The following is a 21,520-nucleotide window of genomic DNA, read 5'->3' as shown; positions in this document are numbered from 1 at the left end:
CACCTGCCTCTCCTGACCTCCCCAGCCTCCCTCCTATGACCCAAGGACCCACATGGCCTGGATGGGGCTTTGGAGTGGGGGAACCGGCTTGTGTGCTCAGCAGGCTCCCGGCCCAAGTGGGCCAGGCGATCGCCCTCCACTCCTCTCCCGCTCTTCCTGGAGAGTCCCTCCTACCTGCCTCTTATGATCTCCCCAGCCTCAGGGGTGCCGATCCTTTCTGGCCTCCACTTCTCCTCCCCTCTGAGTCCCCCTATGTGCTACCGGTTCAATCTGGGGTTCCTCCCATCTCCTTGGGCATCAGAGTCCCCCACTGGCGGCCGGCAGGCACCCAGGTTGTGGGGAGACACTAACTCCACGTCTTCCCATACAGCCATCTTGACTCCACCTCAAAGCTTCTCTTTTTTGGTTTATTTCACCTGCATTTACTAGGACCAAATGAGGAAATGTTCCCTCTAGAAGCATTTTCAACACGATAATGAATGCCTTCCTTCTTTGCTTTAACTGTATTTTTAAAAATTAATCCTCATGAGGAACTATTCACTCTAGAAGACTCATTAGATCCAAAAACCAGTCCTCTGTTATGAAATAAGTAGCTCTAGCTGTAAGCCAAACACCTGTAGATTCAGAATCTTGATAATAATTGCACATAAAGAAAGCAATATTCAAGTCGAAAACCAGACTTTCAATATCACTTCTTTAAATATTAGAATGTTAAATATATTTTTCTTATTGTTAAATGAATTTTAAGATGAACTATTATAAACTTTTACATTTACTGTAAAATGAAACGTGAGTCTGAAAGATTTTATCTTTTCTTGAGGCGACAGTATGTATTGAAAATGAAAAGGCTATGAACTCTGAAATTATGAGCTTTATAAGTAACCAAAAGCTTCAATAAAGAGCAGAATTTTCATGTAATTGTCAGACAAAGTCAGACTGTTGTTCATAACTAAGTTTCCTTAAATTCAACATAAAATAAAAGCATTTTAGAGACTTCAACTTTTCCTTTAAGATTCTCAATATCAACTCTATATAATAAAACATCTAAAGTCTCAAGTTTTATAAAGCCACAACTATACTGACAACCCTACACAAAGCCATCAAAAAAAGGTTTTATTAGTTATTGCCATACTTGCAGTTGAAGACAGAAAGAAGGTTCAATAAATGTGTAACCTAATGATTATGTATATTAATGGGAAATGTAGTTGCATCTAGTTTACCAATCATCTCTGATTGACAGGCACAAATTGCTTGGAGATAGTTTTATAAAATAGTTCCTGCTGAGAAGTATGATATAGCAGCATTTCAGTATGCTATCACACTCAGTAAGACATAATTTACATTTGGTTTAATTAATCTGATAAAAATATTATGACCATTTGAATTAAGAGTAGCAATGCCGAAAGGTAACGTGTCAAAAAAAAATCTAACATAATACAATGTCAAAACCTTTGAATTTTTGGCATGCATTTTTATATACTTTTTTGTGGGTAGGTACATAGTTTGGCAATTCATAACATCTCAGGTAGATACAGATATGAGAACAGGTATAAGATATGTACATGTAGATATAAATATAGATATACACAAAGACACACAGACACACACACAGGGCAAAAACACCCCAAAAATGAAAAAACATATGCAATACAATGTAGGTCAAACAAAAGGCTTAACACAAAGAGCTCTTAATAAATGGTGAAGATGAGCAACTCCTTAGGAAAAAAGTGTGCTTTTCATTAATGAGACTGAGAAAAGACTAAAAAGTTTCATAAACCTCTGTTAGAATGACAGTGTGGAAACAGTATACACTGGTACAGCCATTTAGGGGGGCATTTTGACATTCCTTAATATTTTGAAGATATTTATACCCTTTGATCTAGCAATCCTTTTGCTAGGAATTTATTCTATATATATATATATATATATATATACTCACCCAAGTCATGAAAAATGCCACTAAAAAGGTGTTTATTACAAAAAGTATTCACACAAGCAAAGGATTTAAATTAACCAAAAGTTCACAGAGAAATGTGGCAGAACATATTTTCCAAAGATGGCTATAACAAGATCCCACCCGCAGCCTCACCCCATACTCTTATTCAAGGTTACCTGCTTAGCAGGTGCTTAGGGATCAGAATTTTGAACTTGTACCTTAAAAATCCCACCATAAGCACCACCAAAAAAAAAAAAAAGCAGCTTTAAAAATAAAATGCAAGAGTTTAGAAATTTTCTTGCAATTACAATCAATTGGAGATTTTCCTAGTTATAGCAGCCAAATGGGAAATTTAAACCAACATCAACAAAACTGTGTGATATATAGTATTAGTCATGAAACATAACTAATTGGTCACAAAACAGTAAGCCAACAAATGACAAACAAACAAAACAAATGTACACGCAAAGGAAATAAAGCTGTTCCTTTCCCACCCTTTTCCAAATAGCCAGATTTGTATTCCTTCAGACATCTACACAAATCAATGAAACACAGAACCTGTTTCAATAAACCACCACTGAGTATGACAGAAAAATGAAGCTAGAGTTAACCAGTGAAACTGCTGAGCACATTGTAGCACATTGTGAAAGTGCTCAGCACACAGGTACTACCACCCCTACTAAGAGGGAGCTCCCATTGCTCTTCCTGTTGACTCAACTATGCCTGCACATTAGTATTGTTCAGAAAATACCATAAATCCTGTCCTAGTCAAAAGGGCTTCCAAGCAGATTGATCGTTACTCAAAAACACAGATTCCTAAACAAAGAACTACACATAAGCCAGCAATTTCACTCCTAGGTATATACCCAAAAGAATTAAAAATGGGCTCAAACAGATGCTTGTATATAGTAGCATTACTCACAATAGCCAACCCAACAGTGGAAACAACCTAAGTATCTGATAGATGACTGGATAAACAAAATGGGGGGTATCTACACAATAGATATTATTTGGGCATAAAAAGAAATGAAATTGTGATACATGCTACAACACGAATGGACCCGGAAAACATTATGTTAAGTGAAATAAGCCAGACACAAAAGGACAAATATTCTGTGATTCAACTCTTATGAAGTATCTAGAAGAGGAAAATTCAGAGAGACAGAAAGTAAATTAGAGGTTACCAAGGGGGAGTTACTGCTTAATATATAAGGTATAGAGTTACTGTTTGGGGTGATGAAAACATTTTGGAAATAGACAGTGGTGAAGGCTGCACAAGATTGTCAATATAATTTATGCCATTAATGCAGTGTGTAGTGTGTTTGCTAATTTTTTAAAGCAATTTTTAGTTATCTTAGGTATATAGAACACAACATTTGAGTTTAACAACTGAAAGTATAAGCTTTACTAGCAAAAGACCTAAAGAAAAAAAATCTCATATTTCTTACTCTAGTAATTAGTAGAGTCAGAAACATACCCAATATTTTGATATAATTCCTAAAGATTTAGTTGTAAAGTGACTATAACATGTTTACTCTTTTTAAAATACACCAAACTGCAACCTACAACCAGCTACCATATTACAAAAAGAAAAACTAAGTCCTTAGATGAAGGTTATTGAAAATCAGAGCAAAAAAAAATTCTGAAGACATACCTTCAATACTTGGCTGCATTTCTTCTGTTTTTGGAACAAAAATTCTGATTACACTCGTGTTGATATAAATCAAAGGTAAATTGCGTGAAGTCAGCGTATGGGTCCTCATGGGCTGACCAGGAGATTTTCTTTTCTCTTTTTGGGTCCTTGGTAGTTTTGCTTGAAATATACTTGCAATGGCATTAAGTAAAGGAAAACAAAGAACAATATCAAAGGCTTGTGCTGAAAGAAGTATTTCATGAAGAAAATGAGGGGAACCATCTGTTAAACCTTCAGGTAACTTATGAAAACTTCTTCGCTCATTTCTTGATGTTAACTTGTGGCGAACATTTTTTGTTACAGCTTTTGTATAGGTCAAAGAGAGAAATCCATGCTGCTGATGAGAGCCATCTAGAAGTTTTGCAGTTGTCTGTTCCAGAAAAAGGAAATCACAATACATGTTTTATTAAAAAAAGGGAAAAACAAAACTATTTGAAAGCAGAAAACAATCTCGGTTGATACTTAAATCTTTTATCACGTCCACACTTTATTTTTTCATGATTGGTCAGCTGTTTATTACAAATAAAAAAATAAAAGCATACTTCCTAATGAGTACATTACTGATCAATTCCATAGACAGGGCAAAAGCCTCTAAGACAGAATGGCTGAACTTGAAGTTAGGAATCCTGGGTTGTAGTTCTAGATCTTGAGTGAGGTAATTAACCTCTTTGTCCCTGTTTCTATAATTTCTACTTTTTCTGTAACATTCAGAATTTAGAACAGATCATATCTAGATTTATCTTTTCATTCTTGATAATTTTTCATTAAGATTAGCAATATGCCATCATAATTTGGGTCAGAGAGGGGTTTTCTATGCATGCGAAATTGAAATACCATGTTATGTATTTCCATTTGTGAAATGGAACCAATAGTTTTCCTGAACCAATTAATGTACATAAAATTCTATTTTGCATATTACTCAAAATAAAATTAGAGTTAAGTCGTTATATTCCACATTCCCAACCCCTCTTCCCAAAGCCTGATGAAGATTTTCAGTTATTAGAGTCCAAAGAGTGATGTTGAGAGGAAGTGAACCGAGGAAGAAGAACAAGAAGGAAATACATTCACATAAAAAAAAGTTAGAAGTAGCAAAGCAGCAATGCGTTTGAGCCTGTTATCCCATCACTAGTAAACCTCTTCTACTTCCATTTTCTTCCTCTCATTTTGTTGCCTATCACCTAATGAAAAGAAAACAGTAGGAAATTCAGTATTCACTGTTACTTTTGTTTTTAATCTGGACTTTATAATGAAGAAAGGTGAGATAAAATGTACCTATGCATATGTTTTTTTCTCAAAGTTAATTTTCTCCCCATTAAAAAAAACTTGGAAAGTAGGCATTACATGAATATGCAATATAATCACTTTTCATATAATTGTCCTGCCCTCAAAGCATTTTTTACTCTTTCCAGCTTTCTCACTGCCTCTTATCTAACTTCCCTTTCTTTTTGCTTTCTATGCTCAAAACCAAAGGAAATACAGTAAAACAAGAAAAAGTGATCCCAGTCTTATCGCTATGATGCTAGATTGCAGGCGACAGTGGATGGAGAAGGGTGCTGTGGTATGGCCCCAATGGGAAGAGGCCACGGCAACAGTGTCTCTAGGTGTCTCAACCAGGAATTAGGGTGGGGAGGGGTAGAATCAACCACTAATCTAAATAACCCACCTCAAATCTTAATTAATGGCAACATTTGAATCCTGGAAATAGTATAAAAGGTGTTTCAATGTATAAATGTTTTGATTTGGGAAAGATATTTTTAAACATGTTGAATGTAGGTACTCTTGAAAGGTCAACACCCATGAGAGAAAGTGTGTTGGTTGAACTGCTATATCCCTAACTCCTCTAATAAAAGGTGGGAAAAATTAAAGAATGAATGAATACTAACTGGAGTTGAGATAATATAAATATTACTTTTCATGTAGTAATAATCAATATTTTATACTATTTAAAGTGAAAAGTTAGAAAGCAATGATGATTACTGAAATGTTATGAAAATTTAAAAATTTAGAAAAATTGATAAAAGTTTAAAGGGCATTAACATTGTGTCCTAAATGGGAGGGAAATCCAAAAGGGAGGGGATATATGTATATGTATGGCTGATTCATTTTGCTGTGCAGTAGAAGCTAACACTGTAAAGCAACTATACTCCAATAAAAATTAATTTTAAAAAACTCAAAAAAAGGGGCATTAACAATAATTTTAGTTTTCTTTCATGAATACATGTTAAAATTAAGAAAGTTCCTCATGGACACTAATGAACATTTAAAGAGAAGAAACTAAAACTAAACAGAGCTTCCACTGACATAAAAAATTTTCCAGACTAGACTAGAAAAAAATTCAAAATCAGAAACTAGTATTTGCTATGCAAATACAATGTTAAACACTAAATCTAAGAACACAATTATTTTAAATATTTGGCTAATTTTTACACTCTTTTTAAAGATATATGTCTTAAATTCCTTTTGAGCTACAGAAAAGGGGAAAGAAAGAAATACTAGTTTACACATGCTAAGAAAATGTCTAATAATGTTTGCACTGATTTAATAGTTTCTTAAGAAAACTGCTATTACCATTGTGATAATCTGCTCTTAACATTTAAAAATTACATGCATTTTTATTGACTTTAAAAATGTCACTTAAAAGAACTTGCTTAATAACATATTCAGATATTTTGTACCACTAGGGAAAAAAAAGGTTCTAAACTTCTAAAACCCACTGGTATACAGTCTACCGTTCATCTTCCGTCCAGTAAATGACAGATGTACAGCCTTGTCCAGATATAACAGGCACCAAATAAGGTACTTGGAGTTAGTTCTGAGAAGGAAATGGTATAATAATAGGGAAAAAAAGCAATGTAAGGAAGAATCGTAAAAGGAATGACAAAAGCAGTATGGTCAACTCTTGATCATTCAATACATGTATAATTTAACAAGCATATTCAACATACTACTTTGATTTTCTAATGCTGATGGTAAAATTAGTTTATATTCACAAAACCAGAATGACAAATAGCATACTCAAGTAACCCAGAAACAAATTATAGTGAAAACCAGTCTATGATTTAAGAATACATTATAGTTTATTTACAAAGTGAATGATACAGAGGAAGATGAAAATCAAGAGTTGACTCTATGGATAGTTCAATTCCTTCTCTGGGTTCCTGTTAATGGGAGTTCTGTAGCATAATTTAAAAATGATTTCTTACAGAAGGAAAGAAGCCAGAGCAATTACTGAAAGGGTCCTGCTTGCTGATGGGTCGAACCAACAAGGTGCGTCTGTTCAGCTTGTCAGTACAGGAAAGGAAGACACCTCCACATTGCCCCAGAGACCAACACTCTTCCCCAAGGCTTGAGGTGATGGACAGGAGCAAAGAAGGTGAAAAGACAAAAAGCAATAAAAGCCATAAGCAAAAAAATCTGGATAGTTTTAATTCTGCTCAAGTTTGCATAGGTTTAGGTTTGAGCCACTGCTAGGTATGGCCTCTGCCTGGACCATCTTCTGCAAAAGCATTGTTAATGGAAGTAAACAAAAAATAGTTGCTTTTAGTGTAAATGACTACTTTTAATTTATAATAAAGAACAATCCAACATGAACTCACTTATGAATAGGAAAAACTTCTAAAAGGTCAACATAATAATACATTAATGGTAAAGTATATTAATAAAAGCAATCCTACCTTTGCGTTATTGAAAAATTTACTTAATTGCTCTAACGGGAAAATGGGTACAAAACACAAGCAGCTTAAAGGAAGTAATAATTTTATTTTATAATGTAATATTGGAAGAAAAGGTCAAAAAGAATTTACTGAGCTCTAATTCTTGTAAACATTAGTCCCACTGCATGAAAGAACAAAGAAAAACATTTTATAATATATTTTTAAAAAATCATAATTACTAAATGAGTCTCACCACAGGTTTTTCTTTGCACTGTAGAAATACTCCTTCAAAATGTCCTGACTGCCAACCTTCCCCTGGCCTGGAAAACATAAGTTCACCTTATCTGTTCTCTTCAATTTTTCTGAGTTAAAAAAATTGAGCATATATAACTATTTCAAGTAGTTCTGATGTAAACAACACTACACTGAACTAAAACGTGGATCTGACAATGCAATCAAGAGAACAATTTACATTAGCACCACACCCTGGTAGTTCTTCAGAGAAGCATTTGTCTTAATGGTAAATTCTATATTTACCAAGGTTATTTTTCTTTCTCACCCATGAGACTCTAAGGTCCATAAGGACATGGTTTATGTCTATTTTTTTTAAACACTATATCCCTAGTGCTTAGCATAGTGCTTGGAACATAATATACATTCAATAAATATTTTGATTAAATGAATGAATAAATAATCTAAATATTTAAAACTTACATAAATTTAACAGTAAAATCATTGATAATCTAGAACATAAATTGTAATATTCACATAATCAAGAAATTATTTCATCAATAAAATAAAATTCATGTGTATCACTTGCTAGGATCATTTTGATATAGAGATATATCATTCAAAAGAAACTGAAGAGCTAACCATTCCATTATCAAAAATCAATTAATGATTCACTGTTACTACAACAAAAACAATTATCATACACTTGGTAAAATAATACTATTATAACAGGTCTTAATATAAACCTAGCAAAATATTTTGACCGTCACAGTTATGACACAATTTTTTGTCTGCGACAGAATTGAGAGTTATTTATATAAACAATATGATATGTATAATAAAGGATGAAAGTTCGAATGTTTTTAATGCAGAATTAGAAGCCAGTTAAATAAAAAAGACTATGGCTTTTAGAGTATATAATGCATCAATAAAGGTACAGAAACGTGTACTCTGCAGACACTTAATTGCTGAATGAATAAATATTATGAATCCAGGAAAAAAAGGACTGTAAGGCTGTTTCTTTGCCAAAATACTATGAAGCAAAAAATATGATGCTGTTTAAAAAATAATTTTAAAAAAGCATGTGTGAGTTTTATGGTATGTGAATTATATTTCAGTTAAAAAAACTCAATTCCAGGGTAGTGTTATAAAACAAAAAAAACTCCTAAAAGCATTCATATTTTTACTTTGGAAAAATTAATAATAAAATTGCTATATATCTTTATGAAAGTATCTAAAACATTACTTTTTTACTACCATTACTTATTATTATAAACAAATCATATTTACTTATAATCTACTTTTGGTAGAAATTTATTAGGAAGGAAAAATGTGATTCTAGGAACATCCACCACATGTTCATTAATCATCTGTGAGATAAGAAAAGTACTCAAAGCTGTAAGGAACATGAGATGCTGCTCCATTTCAATCTATGGTATAGGGAGTGGATGAGGAGTATTCAGCAAAAACCAGAGCCATTAACTGTGTCCCAGACATCTTGGCAAATATACAACATGCATAACAAATTGTGAGGTGATTAGTAAAAGCAGCTTATTTCATTTAATATGGCAGTATGGATATTTATGAACAGATTTGCCTTCTTAGAAAGCAAAACTTTATTATATTCCATATATGAATGAATACCAAGTAAAATTAACCAATATATCTGTTAAGAACCATCTTTGGGAATATGTACAGTATTTTTTAAAAAATTAAGGAATCAAAGTAAAATATAAATATTCTTTTATAGACTCTGTTCAAGGAAAATATAGTTTTTCCCATATTCATTATTCATTAATTACCTGCTTCTATAGTGATCAATATTGAAACTTTCTATTTTACATTTCACTTTGGTGTACACATCCTGGACATCTATGGAAGCACTGAGATCTTCTAGTTCACTGACCATACAAAGTTCTGCAATAAGAAACAAATATTAATATCAGTATAGGGTTCACAATCAATATTAAAACTTTCTATTTACATTTAATGTTAGCATGTATATCCTTGACATCTACAGAGGGACTAAGACTTTCTGTTCATTAACCACATAAGATTCTACAATAATAAGGAAAATTAATATCAGTATAGGCCTCAAAATTAAGATACGATGTTTATTTCAAAACAGGGGAAATCACAGTTAATGTATGAAGTGCTACATCTAATCAGTCAACAGTCTTTGCAATACATTTAGTGGTATGACCAATGAAGAAATTACCTCATGGCTTTTGAAGTGAATTTTAATACAAATAAGACAAAATTTAGGTATTATAGGCAACATGTTAGTATTACTAATAGAAATCACTTGAGTTAGACTTAATGATTGATTTAAATGCCAATGATAAATAAAACTAAGTCTCCAATTTCTTCTAAAAACAGTGTTTAATATTTTATCTTTTCAGTAGAAAAGTAATCCTGTACCTGTGCCTTTATTTTCAGGATCTGGAGCAAAGAGCTTTATAGCAATTTTGGGGAGCACCCACTGCATCCACAGACTAACACGACCACTGGATCCACCAATATTACTCGTAGTTTGTTCCAAGGTAACAGAATCCGAGAATGGTGAATCATCAACTGCTTGTACAGAATCTCCCTGGGATGAGGAATAACAACAATACTTTGTAACAGAAATAAAAATAACTAAAAATTTATAATTTAAAATCTGCAATTACTGCTTATAACTTATCATATATGATACTGCAAATCATATAAATGCTTATACATAATGCCAGTAATATAAACATACATTAATCATATGGTTTTCATAGTTACAGTGTACATGCATGCCATTCCAGTTCCTCTAAATGAGTTAGGATCATACCAATGAGTATTTCCTTATAGAGTAGCTATAGCCAAGGGCCAAATGGGGCTCTATTTTGGAAATAAAGTCTTACTACCTCACAGCCACATCCACTCATTTATCTATTGCCTATGACTACTGATTAGCAGAGTTAAGTAGCTGCTTTAGAGCTACTATGATCCACAAAGCCTATAATATTTACTAACTTGTCATTTATGGAAAAAGTTTGTCTACCCCTGCTATGGTGTATTTATGTATGAACATATAATAACCATAGTAAAATACAGCATAATCACCATGATTTAAGAAACAGCAAAACATTCATCATGCCTCACATATTTTAATATTAAGGAGACATTTAGAAGTTAGCAGATTCGACAACAGATTTTTTAAATGATTTATATGGTTAAAAGTCTCTTAATTAGAGGTACAGAGCATGAGCGTGTGTGTGTGTGTGTGTGTGTGTGTGTGTTATGGTTATCTTTACAGAAATATATTTTGCAAATTATACATATCCTACAGAAGGGTACAATAAAAATGATAACAATGAAACAAAATGTAAGTAAAATGAGCAGGTTTTTGATAAATACCTCTTAGCTCAAGAAATTTTCCCAGGTTAATATTCAATGCTTTGCACATTTGGGATGGTATTATTTTGTAATTTGATGTACTTCAGAGTGTGTCTCCAGCCCAATAAGAGGCAGCTGAAGCCCAAGAATATAACCCTTGGATCACAGACCTCAGCCCAGAAGAAGGGAATCTTGCAGCTTCAGAGAACCTGCCATACATGCTGGCCCCAAACCTTCATCAGAGCATAAGCTTATTCAGTTCAACAAATACATACTGAATTCTGGATATGTATAAGGTCCTAAATTTGGTACTAATAAACTTTCTGTAAAAGGTCTGTTGGGTTGTTTTTTAATCTTTTCAGCAGCTGAAAATAAATCCTGGTTTGAAGATGAACAGCTTCAGTCTCAAAGGCAGGAAGAGATGGTGCCAGAGATAGTGATCACTCACTCATGTATTCTGTTCTTTTAGGATTAGCTACCAAGTATTTGGGTTTTTTAAATCCCAACTTTGCTGTCCATCTAAAACCTTCAAAAAAACTCCAGAACCTAAACTCATTCTCTGTGAACTGATCAAATACACCAGAGCATGCTTACTTTTTTAAAAGATGTATATATATTTAAATATTAGTTATATGTACTTAAGCTTAGTTTGGTAGGCAGCATGATGTATTGAAGACAGTATAGCCATTCTTTGTTCCAATTACACCAAGCAAAGCAGAAAGCTCACTGCTCGTGATGTTTTCATCTAAATGTTTTTCCAAAACTAAGTGGTCCTAAATCTGCTAAAATTGAAATTCCTAGAATTTGAGAAGCTATATAAAAATTCAGGTTTTTGGTTAGCTGTCTAAAGTAACACATCTAATGAAAAGCACAAACTAATCCCAGAAAAAGATACATTTTAGAAAGTCAAATTCAATAAAAGACAGCATAATATAGTCAGTATGCCTTTCTCTATGGATTGGGTCTTAGAGCAGAAGAATTCATAAATTAAATTCTCCCTCCAACACTTAGAAGAACATTATAATACCAAGAATGGAAATTGTAGGGAAAAGACCATCTCAAATCAATGAAACCTTGATTTTTAACACTATTAAGTATACTTAGTAGGAATGCTAAGAAAACCGTGGCTTCAAATTTAATAAGCAAGCACTCCTGAGAAAAAGTTTTGCTCTCCTTCTTCATGCAGTTTCAATTTTCATTTTGGATTTACAACACTTGGTGTGGTATTGTTAAATATGTTTGTGCATTAATTTTCTGCTCTATTTCTAAATCTGTAGCAAAAATTGAGCCAGAATTGGAGACGCTGAACTATTTTCCCACACCTCTTTAGCCAAGGTCTAAAATATACAGTTCAATTCTTTCACCATTTTGTCGCAAATTGACCAAAATACTAAGTTTATTATGCTAGCTGAATTTATCTTTGTTCATCTGGAAGAGCAAACACTTCAGCCCTTCATCCTTGGCCTGCTTCAGAGCTCAGGGATGATCATACTTTTGGCCACACTGCTACTTTCCCTTATCAAAATAACTCCAGCATTCTTTTTCAATCACAAAACTTCCCAAAGGTCTAAACACTTCCACTGCTGTTTGTACTTAAGTCAACGATAACAAGTGGACTGCTGTGGTTTCCACTACCTTTGCTCTCACCATTTCAATGTGAAGGGTGGGAAAAACGAATAACTGTTTTTAAGCTCACTACTTAAGCCTGCCACTCATATTTCCCCTTCTACCACCACTGAGATCGATATTCAGGAAGCTAGAGCTATATCCACTGAAAAGTATACTGCTCCTTATCAACATGTCAACATAAAAAGAATTACTGGTAGTTTAAAGTATAAGTCATCCAAGGATCATATAAGCAAATACTTCTCTTCTACTTAACACAAGCAACTGTTAAGACTGTACTTTTTTTAACTAGATTCATTTATAGTGAATTCTTTATTGTCAAAATAATTTAAAAATAATAGTTCTTACCCAACTCAGCAACAAATACCTTAGTGTTTTTAAATTTTATGGACTTTTGGAATGCAAATATTAATTAGAAATTTAAATATACAGATACATAATATAAATAAGCACAACAAATGTAAGGTGACCTCAGATAAATAGGTTATATTTATGTAATAAAACTATTTGCATAAAACATAAGCCAATAATTGAGAAACTAGAGACATCTGCCAGCATGATTATTTTGAAATAAGAAAAACATGACAACAAAATATTGTGTTGATTCATATGTGAAGGCTAAACAATAACTTGCATTGATATATGTATTATCTTGGTTCTTTCAACAGCTACTCAATTAATTAGATGATAATCTAAATGCTAAGATTTCTACGTTTTGAATAAAAGTTTCTCCCTAAATGTTGAAGATAAAATCATTTAAAGATAAATATTTAATGAAATAAGTCTATTCTGAGGAAGAGATTTAAAACTATTATGAGACATACTTAAAATATCAACTGAGTAAAAAAGTTCAAACTAAACTTACTTTCTAAAAGGTTGTCTAGAATAATAATTTGACGTAGATTACTGCTTAGATTAACTGTACTTAAATCACTGAAAAACTGACAATAGTTTTGCGATAGCAGTTGATGCCAAACAACTTCACTTTCTTTTTTTTTTTGGAGATACAATTGACATAATATTATAATAGTTTCAGGTATAAAACATAATGATTCGATATTTATATATATTGTGAAATGATCACAGTAAGTCTAGTTAACATCCACTGTCACACAGTCATAAATTGTTTTTTCTTGTGATGAGAAATTTTAAGATCTACTCTCTTAGCAACTTTCAAATACACAATAGAGTATTATTAACTACAGTTACCATGGTGTACATTACATCACTAGGGCTTATTTATTTTATAACTGGAAATTTGTACCTTTTGACCACCTTCAATCATTTTCCCCCCCAAATTTTCACTTTGGATTTAACTGAAAATAAATGCATTTTAAATAATTACTGGGAACTAAGAAATGAACCACTTCATGCTGGATTGTTTTTTGGAAATACATATATTTATAATGGAAGTATAGTTGATTTACAATACTATATTAATTTCAGGTGTACAATAGAGTGATTCAATATTTTATAGATTACACTGCATTTAAAGTTATTATAAAATATTGGCAATATTCCATGCTATACAATATAGCTCATGCTGGATTTTTTTGAGAACTAGGCTGCTGAAGTAATTTTAATTCCAGAATCAATAAAATATGCAACTCGAATTTTGCCATGACCCTAACCTCCCAACATTGTTGGTTAATCTGTCAATTTTACCTTAGGTTGAGTTATAAATCAGTATTCTAGCATTCTTTCAGAATTTTAGATTTTTCTAAAGCTTTAAAATTATTTCTTTAAAATGCTGTGAATAAGGATGACATTATCAAAGACATTATACATATATACAAGAAGCTAAAATGAAAAAATGCTTAATGGTTTGCCTAAAATTGCAACTTAATTGGAGAGATTTAATTTCATCAACACAATATAGCTATCCATAATAACTGTCCTTCCTATATCACCTTTATGGAAAAGTACTGAAAATCCAGAAGTTCAAAATAACATGTTATATAATTAGAACAGCTTCCAAAAGACTTAACAGTTTATGTACTTAACTTATAAGGGAAATATGTGAATGTGTATGTATTTGTGTATTGTGTATCTATTTGCTTTGTTTACCTGTTATTAAAACAGATCATCAAAATGTTAGCACTTTCAAAGGCAGTTTTTATTGTTGGGCTATCCTGTAAGCAAAATGGCATAAATATTTCAATGAACATAATTATATAGTGTTTCACTTTCCTGAACATCTCTCTGAACACAAATTTTTGACAACCTTAACTAGCTGAAATACAGTGAAATATGTTCTTCAAGTGTACAGGTAAAGCTTTACTTTGTGTCCATGATAAGAATTAGCATGCCAGAGCCATCTATTTTTATACCAAAATTTTTGTTCACCCTTCTATGTAATACAGAATTTTCTCTGGGAAGCAGCAATGCAGTGATGGGCTAAATTTCCCAGTGTCCCTATATATTAGGTGTATACACATATCCATCTCCGAAGTTAAATATTATAAATTCTGCTAAAGATAAAGGACTAAGTCTTAAATGCTTAATCTTTTTAAAAGCTGAATATTATTAAGCTAAGTATCCAATTTAAGAAATTAGAAAAACAACAGAATAAACCCAAGAAAAAAGCAATATCTATCTTAGCCTAAGTAGTAGAAAAATGTTACCCTTGAGACTTTTTAAACACAACTCTGGTTACATGTAGGTTTGAGGGCTTGATTTCATACTACCGAAATGTTTCAAAAAACATCTAGCTATGAAATTAACAGTAAAGGGGTCCCAGGCTACTGATGGCCCTTGGAGTCCCTCAGAGAAGGAAACACAGAAAATCCCTATTGGGGAATAGGCCCTCATACACTATGTAAGAGTCTCATAAAGTCGCACTAGTGAAGAACTCCCAATAGAAGAGCACATAACACATAAGGAAACAGTCTACTAAGAGCAAGGGTTAAGAATACAACAGTAGGATTAGACTCTCAAGAAATTCAGATAACAGATCTGATAAATAACATAAAAGAATTATGTTTAAAACAACAAAAGACATAAAAACAAACAGAAAAAATAAACTCAATATATGCTTTTATGAATTCATATCAAAATATATTTGTAGTGACAATGAATATATACATCTCTATGCCCCGTACTATAATAAATCAGATTTAATTTCATCAAAATGAGTTGACTTCCCAAATTGTTTAACGTCCATATATTAAAGAACAATGTGTTTAAAACCTACTCTGTACCAAGCACTATTGCTTGGTACAGAGTAGGTACTGGTTGCTCAAATTAGGGTTATCCTATGATGATAAAGATAATAGGTGATGGGTGATAATAAAAGTTTATAGTTCACATCCAGTATAGCATTGAAACAGTATAATCATTATTTAACACTGTTACTTCTGAACCAATGTAAGCCTCTCAGTGTAAGTCGTTTTACCTCCAACCCATAATGTTTGACTTAACACTTATTTCAGATGAAAAAAATAGTATAAAAGTACAACTAATGTGGGAACAGAAAAAGCAACAGTGTCAAATTTTCAATACATCTTTTGCTATTTGAACAAAATTTGTTAGTGCTGAAACATGCAAGAAGGTTTCCTTCACAGAAAATTATTATCAAAAAAAATTATGTTCAACTTGAAAATACTGCCTAATATTTAAAAAGTTAAGTGAAATATTTATTCAACATATTACTGGAAGTCTTAGCCACAGCAAATAGGCAAGAAAATGAAGTAAAAAGCAACAAAACTGGAAAGGGAAAAAAGCAAAATGATCTCTGTTTGCAGACAACATGACCTTATATGTAGAAAATCCTAAAGATTCAACAACAAAAAATTTTAGAATAAATGGATTCAGCAAGATACAAACCCATATCTGTGTTTTTGTACAATAACAGTGAACAATCAGAAAAGAAAATTAATAAAACAGTTCTGTTTATAATAGCATCAAAAAGAATAGAATACTTAGGAATAAACTTAACCAAGGAAGTGAAAGACTGTAAAATATTGCTAATAGAAATAAAAGAAGACACAAACAAATGGAGAAATGTCCCATGTTCATGGATCAGAAGACTTAATGTTAAAATGGGAAGTTACTGCTTAACAGGTACCACATTTCAGCTGGGAAAAATTTTTAAAGTTTTGGAGATGGCTCATGGTGATGGTTGCACAACAATGTGAATGTACTTAATGTTACAGAAGGGTACTCTTAAAAATGTTTTAAAAAGGTAATTTTATGTTGTGTATATTTTACCAGAATAAAAAATTTGACATAAAAACATTAACTGGGACATAGTCATAATTGCACAGTATCAAAAGACAGTGTATTTGTTTAGAATCTATAAAAACTGTTTATTAGTTTCATTTTATACAGCCTGGGCTACCAGAATGCCATAAAACATCTTTATTTTACCATTAAGTATTACTTTATCAATAATGAGTAGTATAAAATTCATTTTCTAGGAATACAGCGATAGCATTGCTGGAGTTGGGAACCTGGAACAAGATGCTTGCCTATATTCCCTTTATGATGATGACATTAGTGTATTTTGTCTATCCAGTCCTTACCTCTTTTCTAATAATCTTCTAAGTTAAAACTTCTTCTATATGCAAAGAATGCCTAAACTAAGACCCAGTTTGGATAAGGTATGTGTTATACACAAGTGCCTTTTCAATTAGGATTACCTTGTTGATTATCATGGGAATATACAGTGACTGTGAGAATTTCAGCACAAAACATATTTTTCTAGATAATAAAACAAGGGGGAACACTTCCCATATCATTTTGTGAAGACAGTGTAATCATGATACCAAAATACAACAAAGATATTATGTAAAAGAAAAGTTAAAGGCCAGTATCACTCATGACTATAATACCAAAACCCTAAATAAAATATTAGCAAACACAATCCAGCAAGATATGAAAAGGAAAATATATTACATCTAAGTTGGGTTTGTTCCAGAAATGCAAGATCAGCCTAATATTTGAAAATCAACCAAAGTTACTAGTCACCTTAAAGGAATAAAGAAGGAGAAACAAGTACTGAATATATAATCGTATCAACTGAATAAAAGTGCCAAATACTGAAGTGTACTCCTATAACAAAATGGTCAAGACTTCTAAAAAGAAAACTAAAATCTTATTGAAATTAAAGAAAACACAATTAGAGGAATGAGCCACATTCATAGAGTAAATGGGGCTTCCCTGGTGGCGCAGTGGTTGAGAGTCCGCCTGCTGATTCAGGGGACACGGGTTCGTGCCCCGGTCTGGGAGGATCCCACATGCCTGGGAGGATCCCACATGCCGCAGAACGGCTGGGCCCGTGAGCTATGGCCGCGGAGCCAGTGGTCCGCAACGGGAGAGGCCACAACAGTGAGAGGCCCGCGTACGGCAAAAAAAAAAAAAACAGAGTAAATGGACAAACTATACATACTCAGTTAATATTTGTACTAACATATTGAGATGAATATTAACATTATCCCCACTTTTAGAGATGATGAAACTAAAGCACAGAGGTTAAGTAATGTGATCATAAACTGCAGAGATTAAAAACTCAAGTTGCCTGATTCCAAAGTGACTTCTATAGATTCCATTAACTTAGAATCACACTCAGATGAGCTGGCCCAGTCCCTACTTTGTGTGACACTAACTTCAATTCACTGCATCTCAGTTTTCTAGTAAATGATCTTCCAACAATCCCTTTCAATAGTATAGCTGTAAATTGATGAAATTAAGAGAACCATCTTTCTCACTTGTCAAGCTCTGCAAAATTATTATACCAAAGTCAGAGGAAGGCAATTCTTAAAGCTGACAAAGTAGAGAGTCTATGACAAAAAGTGGGAAGTAGCACACAGAATTTAGCTAGTTTTCCCCAGGAGAAAAAAAAAAATACACCTTAGAGAAAATAAATTACTAGCATTCTATTTTTATGTTTGCAAGGTTACTAGGGAAACTAAATAAACAACTTCTAATTTTCACTTTTTTCCCTTTAGTACCACATTTTTTGGCAAAACTTTGAAATATGCTTGAATACATTTAGGGATAATATTAAATGCCATTTTAATTCTATACCATTCAGGCTGGTACTAAGCAAATCTCCTTAAAATGACAGAAATGTTCTCTTCTGAGTAAGAAAATCAGTACTAAATAAAGTATATTTAATGATTCTGCATTCACTTTCCTCTACCCCTTAGTTTCTATACCTAATAACTCAGTTAGCAATACATAGGGCTGGCCAAAAAGTTTTTTCGGGTTTTTAATAACATCTTATGGAAAAACCCAAATGAACTTTTTGGCCAACCCAATATTTCAACAGGTAAAGAAAAATTAAAATAGCACTTCTGGTATTAGCTTTGAAATGGCTTGTCAGGCACAGGTCATATAAAATGCATATAATATCTTCAGGGAAAAATTACCTCATTAAGAGTTAATCAACCTTTATTCACCAATGTTCATAGTAGCGTTATTCATAATAGCCAAAAGGAGCAAATAACCCAGACGTCCATCAACAGATCAATGGATAAAAAAAGTATGCTATATATACAAATGCAGTAACACTCAGCCATAGGAGGCAATGAAATTCTTATACATGGATGAGTGTATAAAACATTCATCTTACTACCTGGATGAATCTCTAAAACATTATACTAAATGAAATAAGCTAAACAAATACTTCAGATTCCTCTTATATGAGGTACCCAGAATAGGCAAATTCACAGAGACAGAAAGTACAGTAGAGGTTACCAGGGATGGGGCTGGGAGGATGGGGAGTCACTGCTTCATGGGAAAAGAGTTTTTGTTTGAAATGATGAAATAGTTTTGGAAATGGATAGTTGTTATGGTTGTGCAACACTGAGATTATTCATATAATGCCACGAAATTGTACACATAAAAATGGTTAAAATGATAAATTTTATGTTACATATATTTAACCGCAATTTAAAAAGTTCAGCAAAAAAAGTTACCAACGATATTGAGAATCTAATATAATATGTACAAGGCAGAATGAGAAAAAAAAAAGATTCCAAAGACCAGTTCTTAGTACTCAATGATGTTAAAGAAATTTAAATTCAAGTAACATGGCAGACTAAGTTGAAATGAATGTTTTCCTCTTCTACTACAAAAGCACTGAAATTCTAGATAAAACACAAGAATTTGTTTTAATACATTAAAGTGCTGTATATCTTTTCTTTGGTCTTGTAGACCTACTCTTCAATCATTAATACTCTCTCTACCTGGGAGGCTAACCTATGCGAACAATATGTACGAATATTCTTGTCCTCTGGTTTCTGGTCATTTTCAGCTAATGAGGAACAGGGCAGGAGACAGAAAGGAGGGAGGAGAATGAAGTCAGTATTATTCCCTGTTCTCCCTGCCCATAAGCCTATTTATGGCAAAAACATCCCAGCGTTACTAGCTCCAGGTACTATACTATTTCCTGTGGCTTCCCTTCCCAGTCAACACCTTTGTCCTTATGAGAATGCCATCTTTATCTAACTAATATAATAGTCAAACTTGAAATAAATAAAGGGAAATCTCAAGATGTCAGAAATGAAGAGGAAACACAAAGTCAGGGTAATGACTGGGAACTGAGTCATTACAGACTCAGTTTTCCATTATAGATTATTACAAGATATTGAGTATAGTTCCCTGTGCTATACAGTAGATCCCTGTTGTTTACTATTTTATATATAGTAGTGTATAGATGTTAATCCCAAACTCCTAATTTATCTCCCCCCCCACCCCTATCCCCTTTAGTAACCAAAAGTTTGTTTTCTATCTCTGTGAGTCTATTTCTGTTTTGTAAATAAGTTCATTTCTATCTTTTTTTTAGATTCCACATGTAAGTGATGTCATATGATATTTGTCTTTCTCTGTCTGACTTACTTCACTTAATATGGTAATCTCTAGGTCTCACTGCAATCCCACTCCTGGGCACTTACCTGGAGAAACCTCTAATTTGAAAAGATACATGCATCCCAATGTTCAGAGCAGCATTATTTATAATAGCCAAGACATGGAATAAACCTAAGTCAACAGATGAATAGATAAAGAAGATATAGTATATACACAATGGAATATTACTCAGCCATAAAAAATGAAATAATGTCATTTGCAGCAACATGGATGGACCTAGAGATTATCATATACCATATACTTAAATTTGTATGCAGACAGTTCTGTTGTTTACCTGATAGTGTTGTCCACAGAATGTCTTCTTATAATCAAAAGATTATTAGTCAATGATTAGCAAGAGCAAAGGGATGCTAGAGCTTCCTGGGAATGCCAGGTCAAATAGGCAAAAAGGCCTATTATGGATCACAACAAAATACATGCATAACCTCTCCACACTGTCCTCCCTAGCCCCATTCATTAAGTAGCTTCTCCAGTGAGAGGACACGGCTTTATCTCCATTCAGTCAGTAACACATTTAAATATACAGGAAACTTCATGAAAATTAGAAAAACATTTTTTTTTTTTTTTGGCGGAACGCGGGCCTCTCACTGCTGTGGCCTCTCCCGTTGTGGAGCACAGGTTCCGGACGCGCAGGCTGAGCGGCTATGGCCCACGGGCCCAGCCGCTCCGCGGCATGCGGGATCTTCCCAGACCGGGGCACGAACCCATGTCCCCTGCATCGGCAGGCGGACTCTCAACCACTGTGCCACCAGAGAAGCCCAGAAAAACATTTTTAAATGGAATTCAAAGGATCACAGTAACATATCTACCATGTTGGAACTCAAAACAAAAGGAATAAAAATTACAAAGGTCATTACACACAATTTTAGTAGCACTATAAACAAAAGGAAATGAGAAATGAAAGCTTGGGCACAAATTCTGACTTCTGGATGAATTAAACGACCACAGATTTAATCATAGATGAAGCATTCGTACAAAAAGGAGAAAACAATGACTATATTTTCTGATGTCATCATTTACTGGCTAATTCTCAAAGAGATAAATTTAAACTCAGATGCAAACATAGTTAATCTTGATCTCCACGTAAGTATTTTCTTGAGAGCAAGAAGAGAAATTAAACATGAAATGTTCAATACATGA

The 21,520-nt window shown here is 33.1% G+C and overlaps 1 protein-coding gene across 10 annotated transcripts in view; it reads right to left on the bottom strand.

The window, feature by feature from the left end:
• The window catches only part of VPS13B (vacuolar protein sorting 13 homolog B), an 805,800-nt gene that overhangs the window by 383,812 nt on the left and 400,468 nt on the right, over positions 1-21,520 (bottom strand). For all 10 annotated transcript variants that reach the window (XM_081258369.1, XM_081258366.1, XM_081258373.1 and 7 more), the window contains 4 exons: positions 9,935-10,106; positions 9,316-9,430; positions 7,536-7,602; positions 3,591-3,999 (listed from right to left, as the gene is read on the bottom strand). In XM_081258369.1, the coding sequence (XP_081114495.1) occupies positions 3,591-3,999; positions 7,536-7,602; positions 9,316-9,430; positions 9,935-10,106 (763 nt within the window). The remainder of the gene's footprint in view (positions 1-3,590; positions 4,000-7,535; positions 7,603-9,315; positions 9,431-9,934; positions 10,107-21,520) is intronic.

Source organism: Mesoplodon bidens (genome assembly GCF_964165515.1).
Source record: "Mesoplodon bidens genome assembly, chromosome: 16".
NCBI classification, from domain to species: Eukaryota; Metazoa; Chordata; class Mammalia; order Artiodactyla; family Ziphiidae; genus Mesoplodon; species Mesoplodon bidens.
Note: the sequence above shows the minus strand (reverse complement) of the source record. Positions and strands in the feature narration are given on the sequence as shown.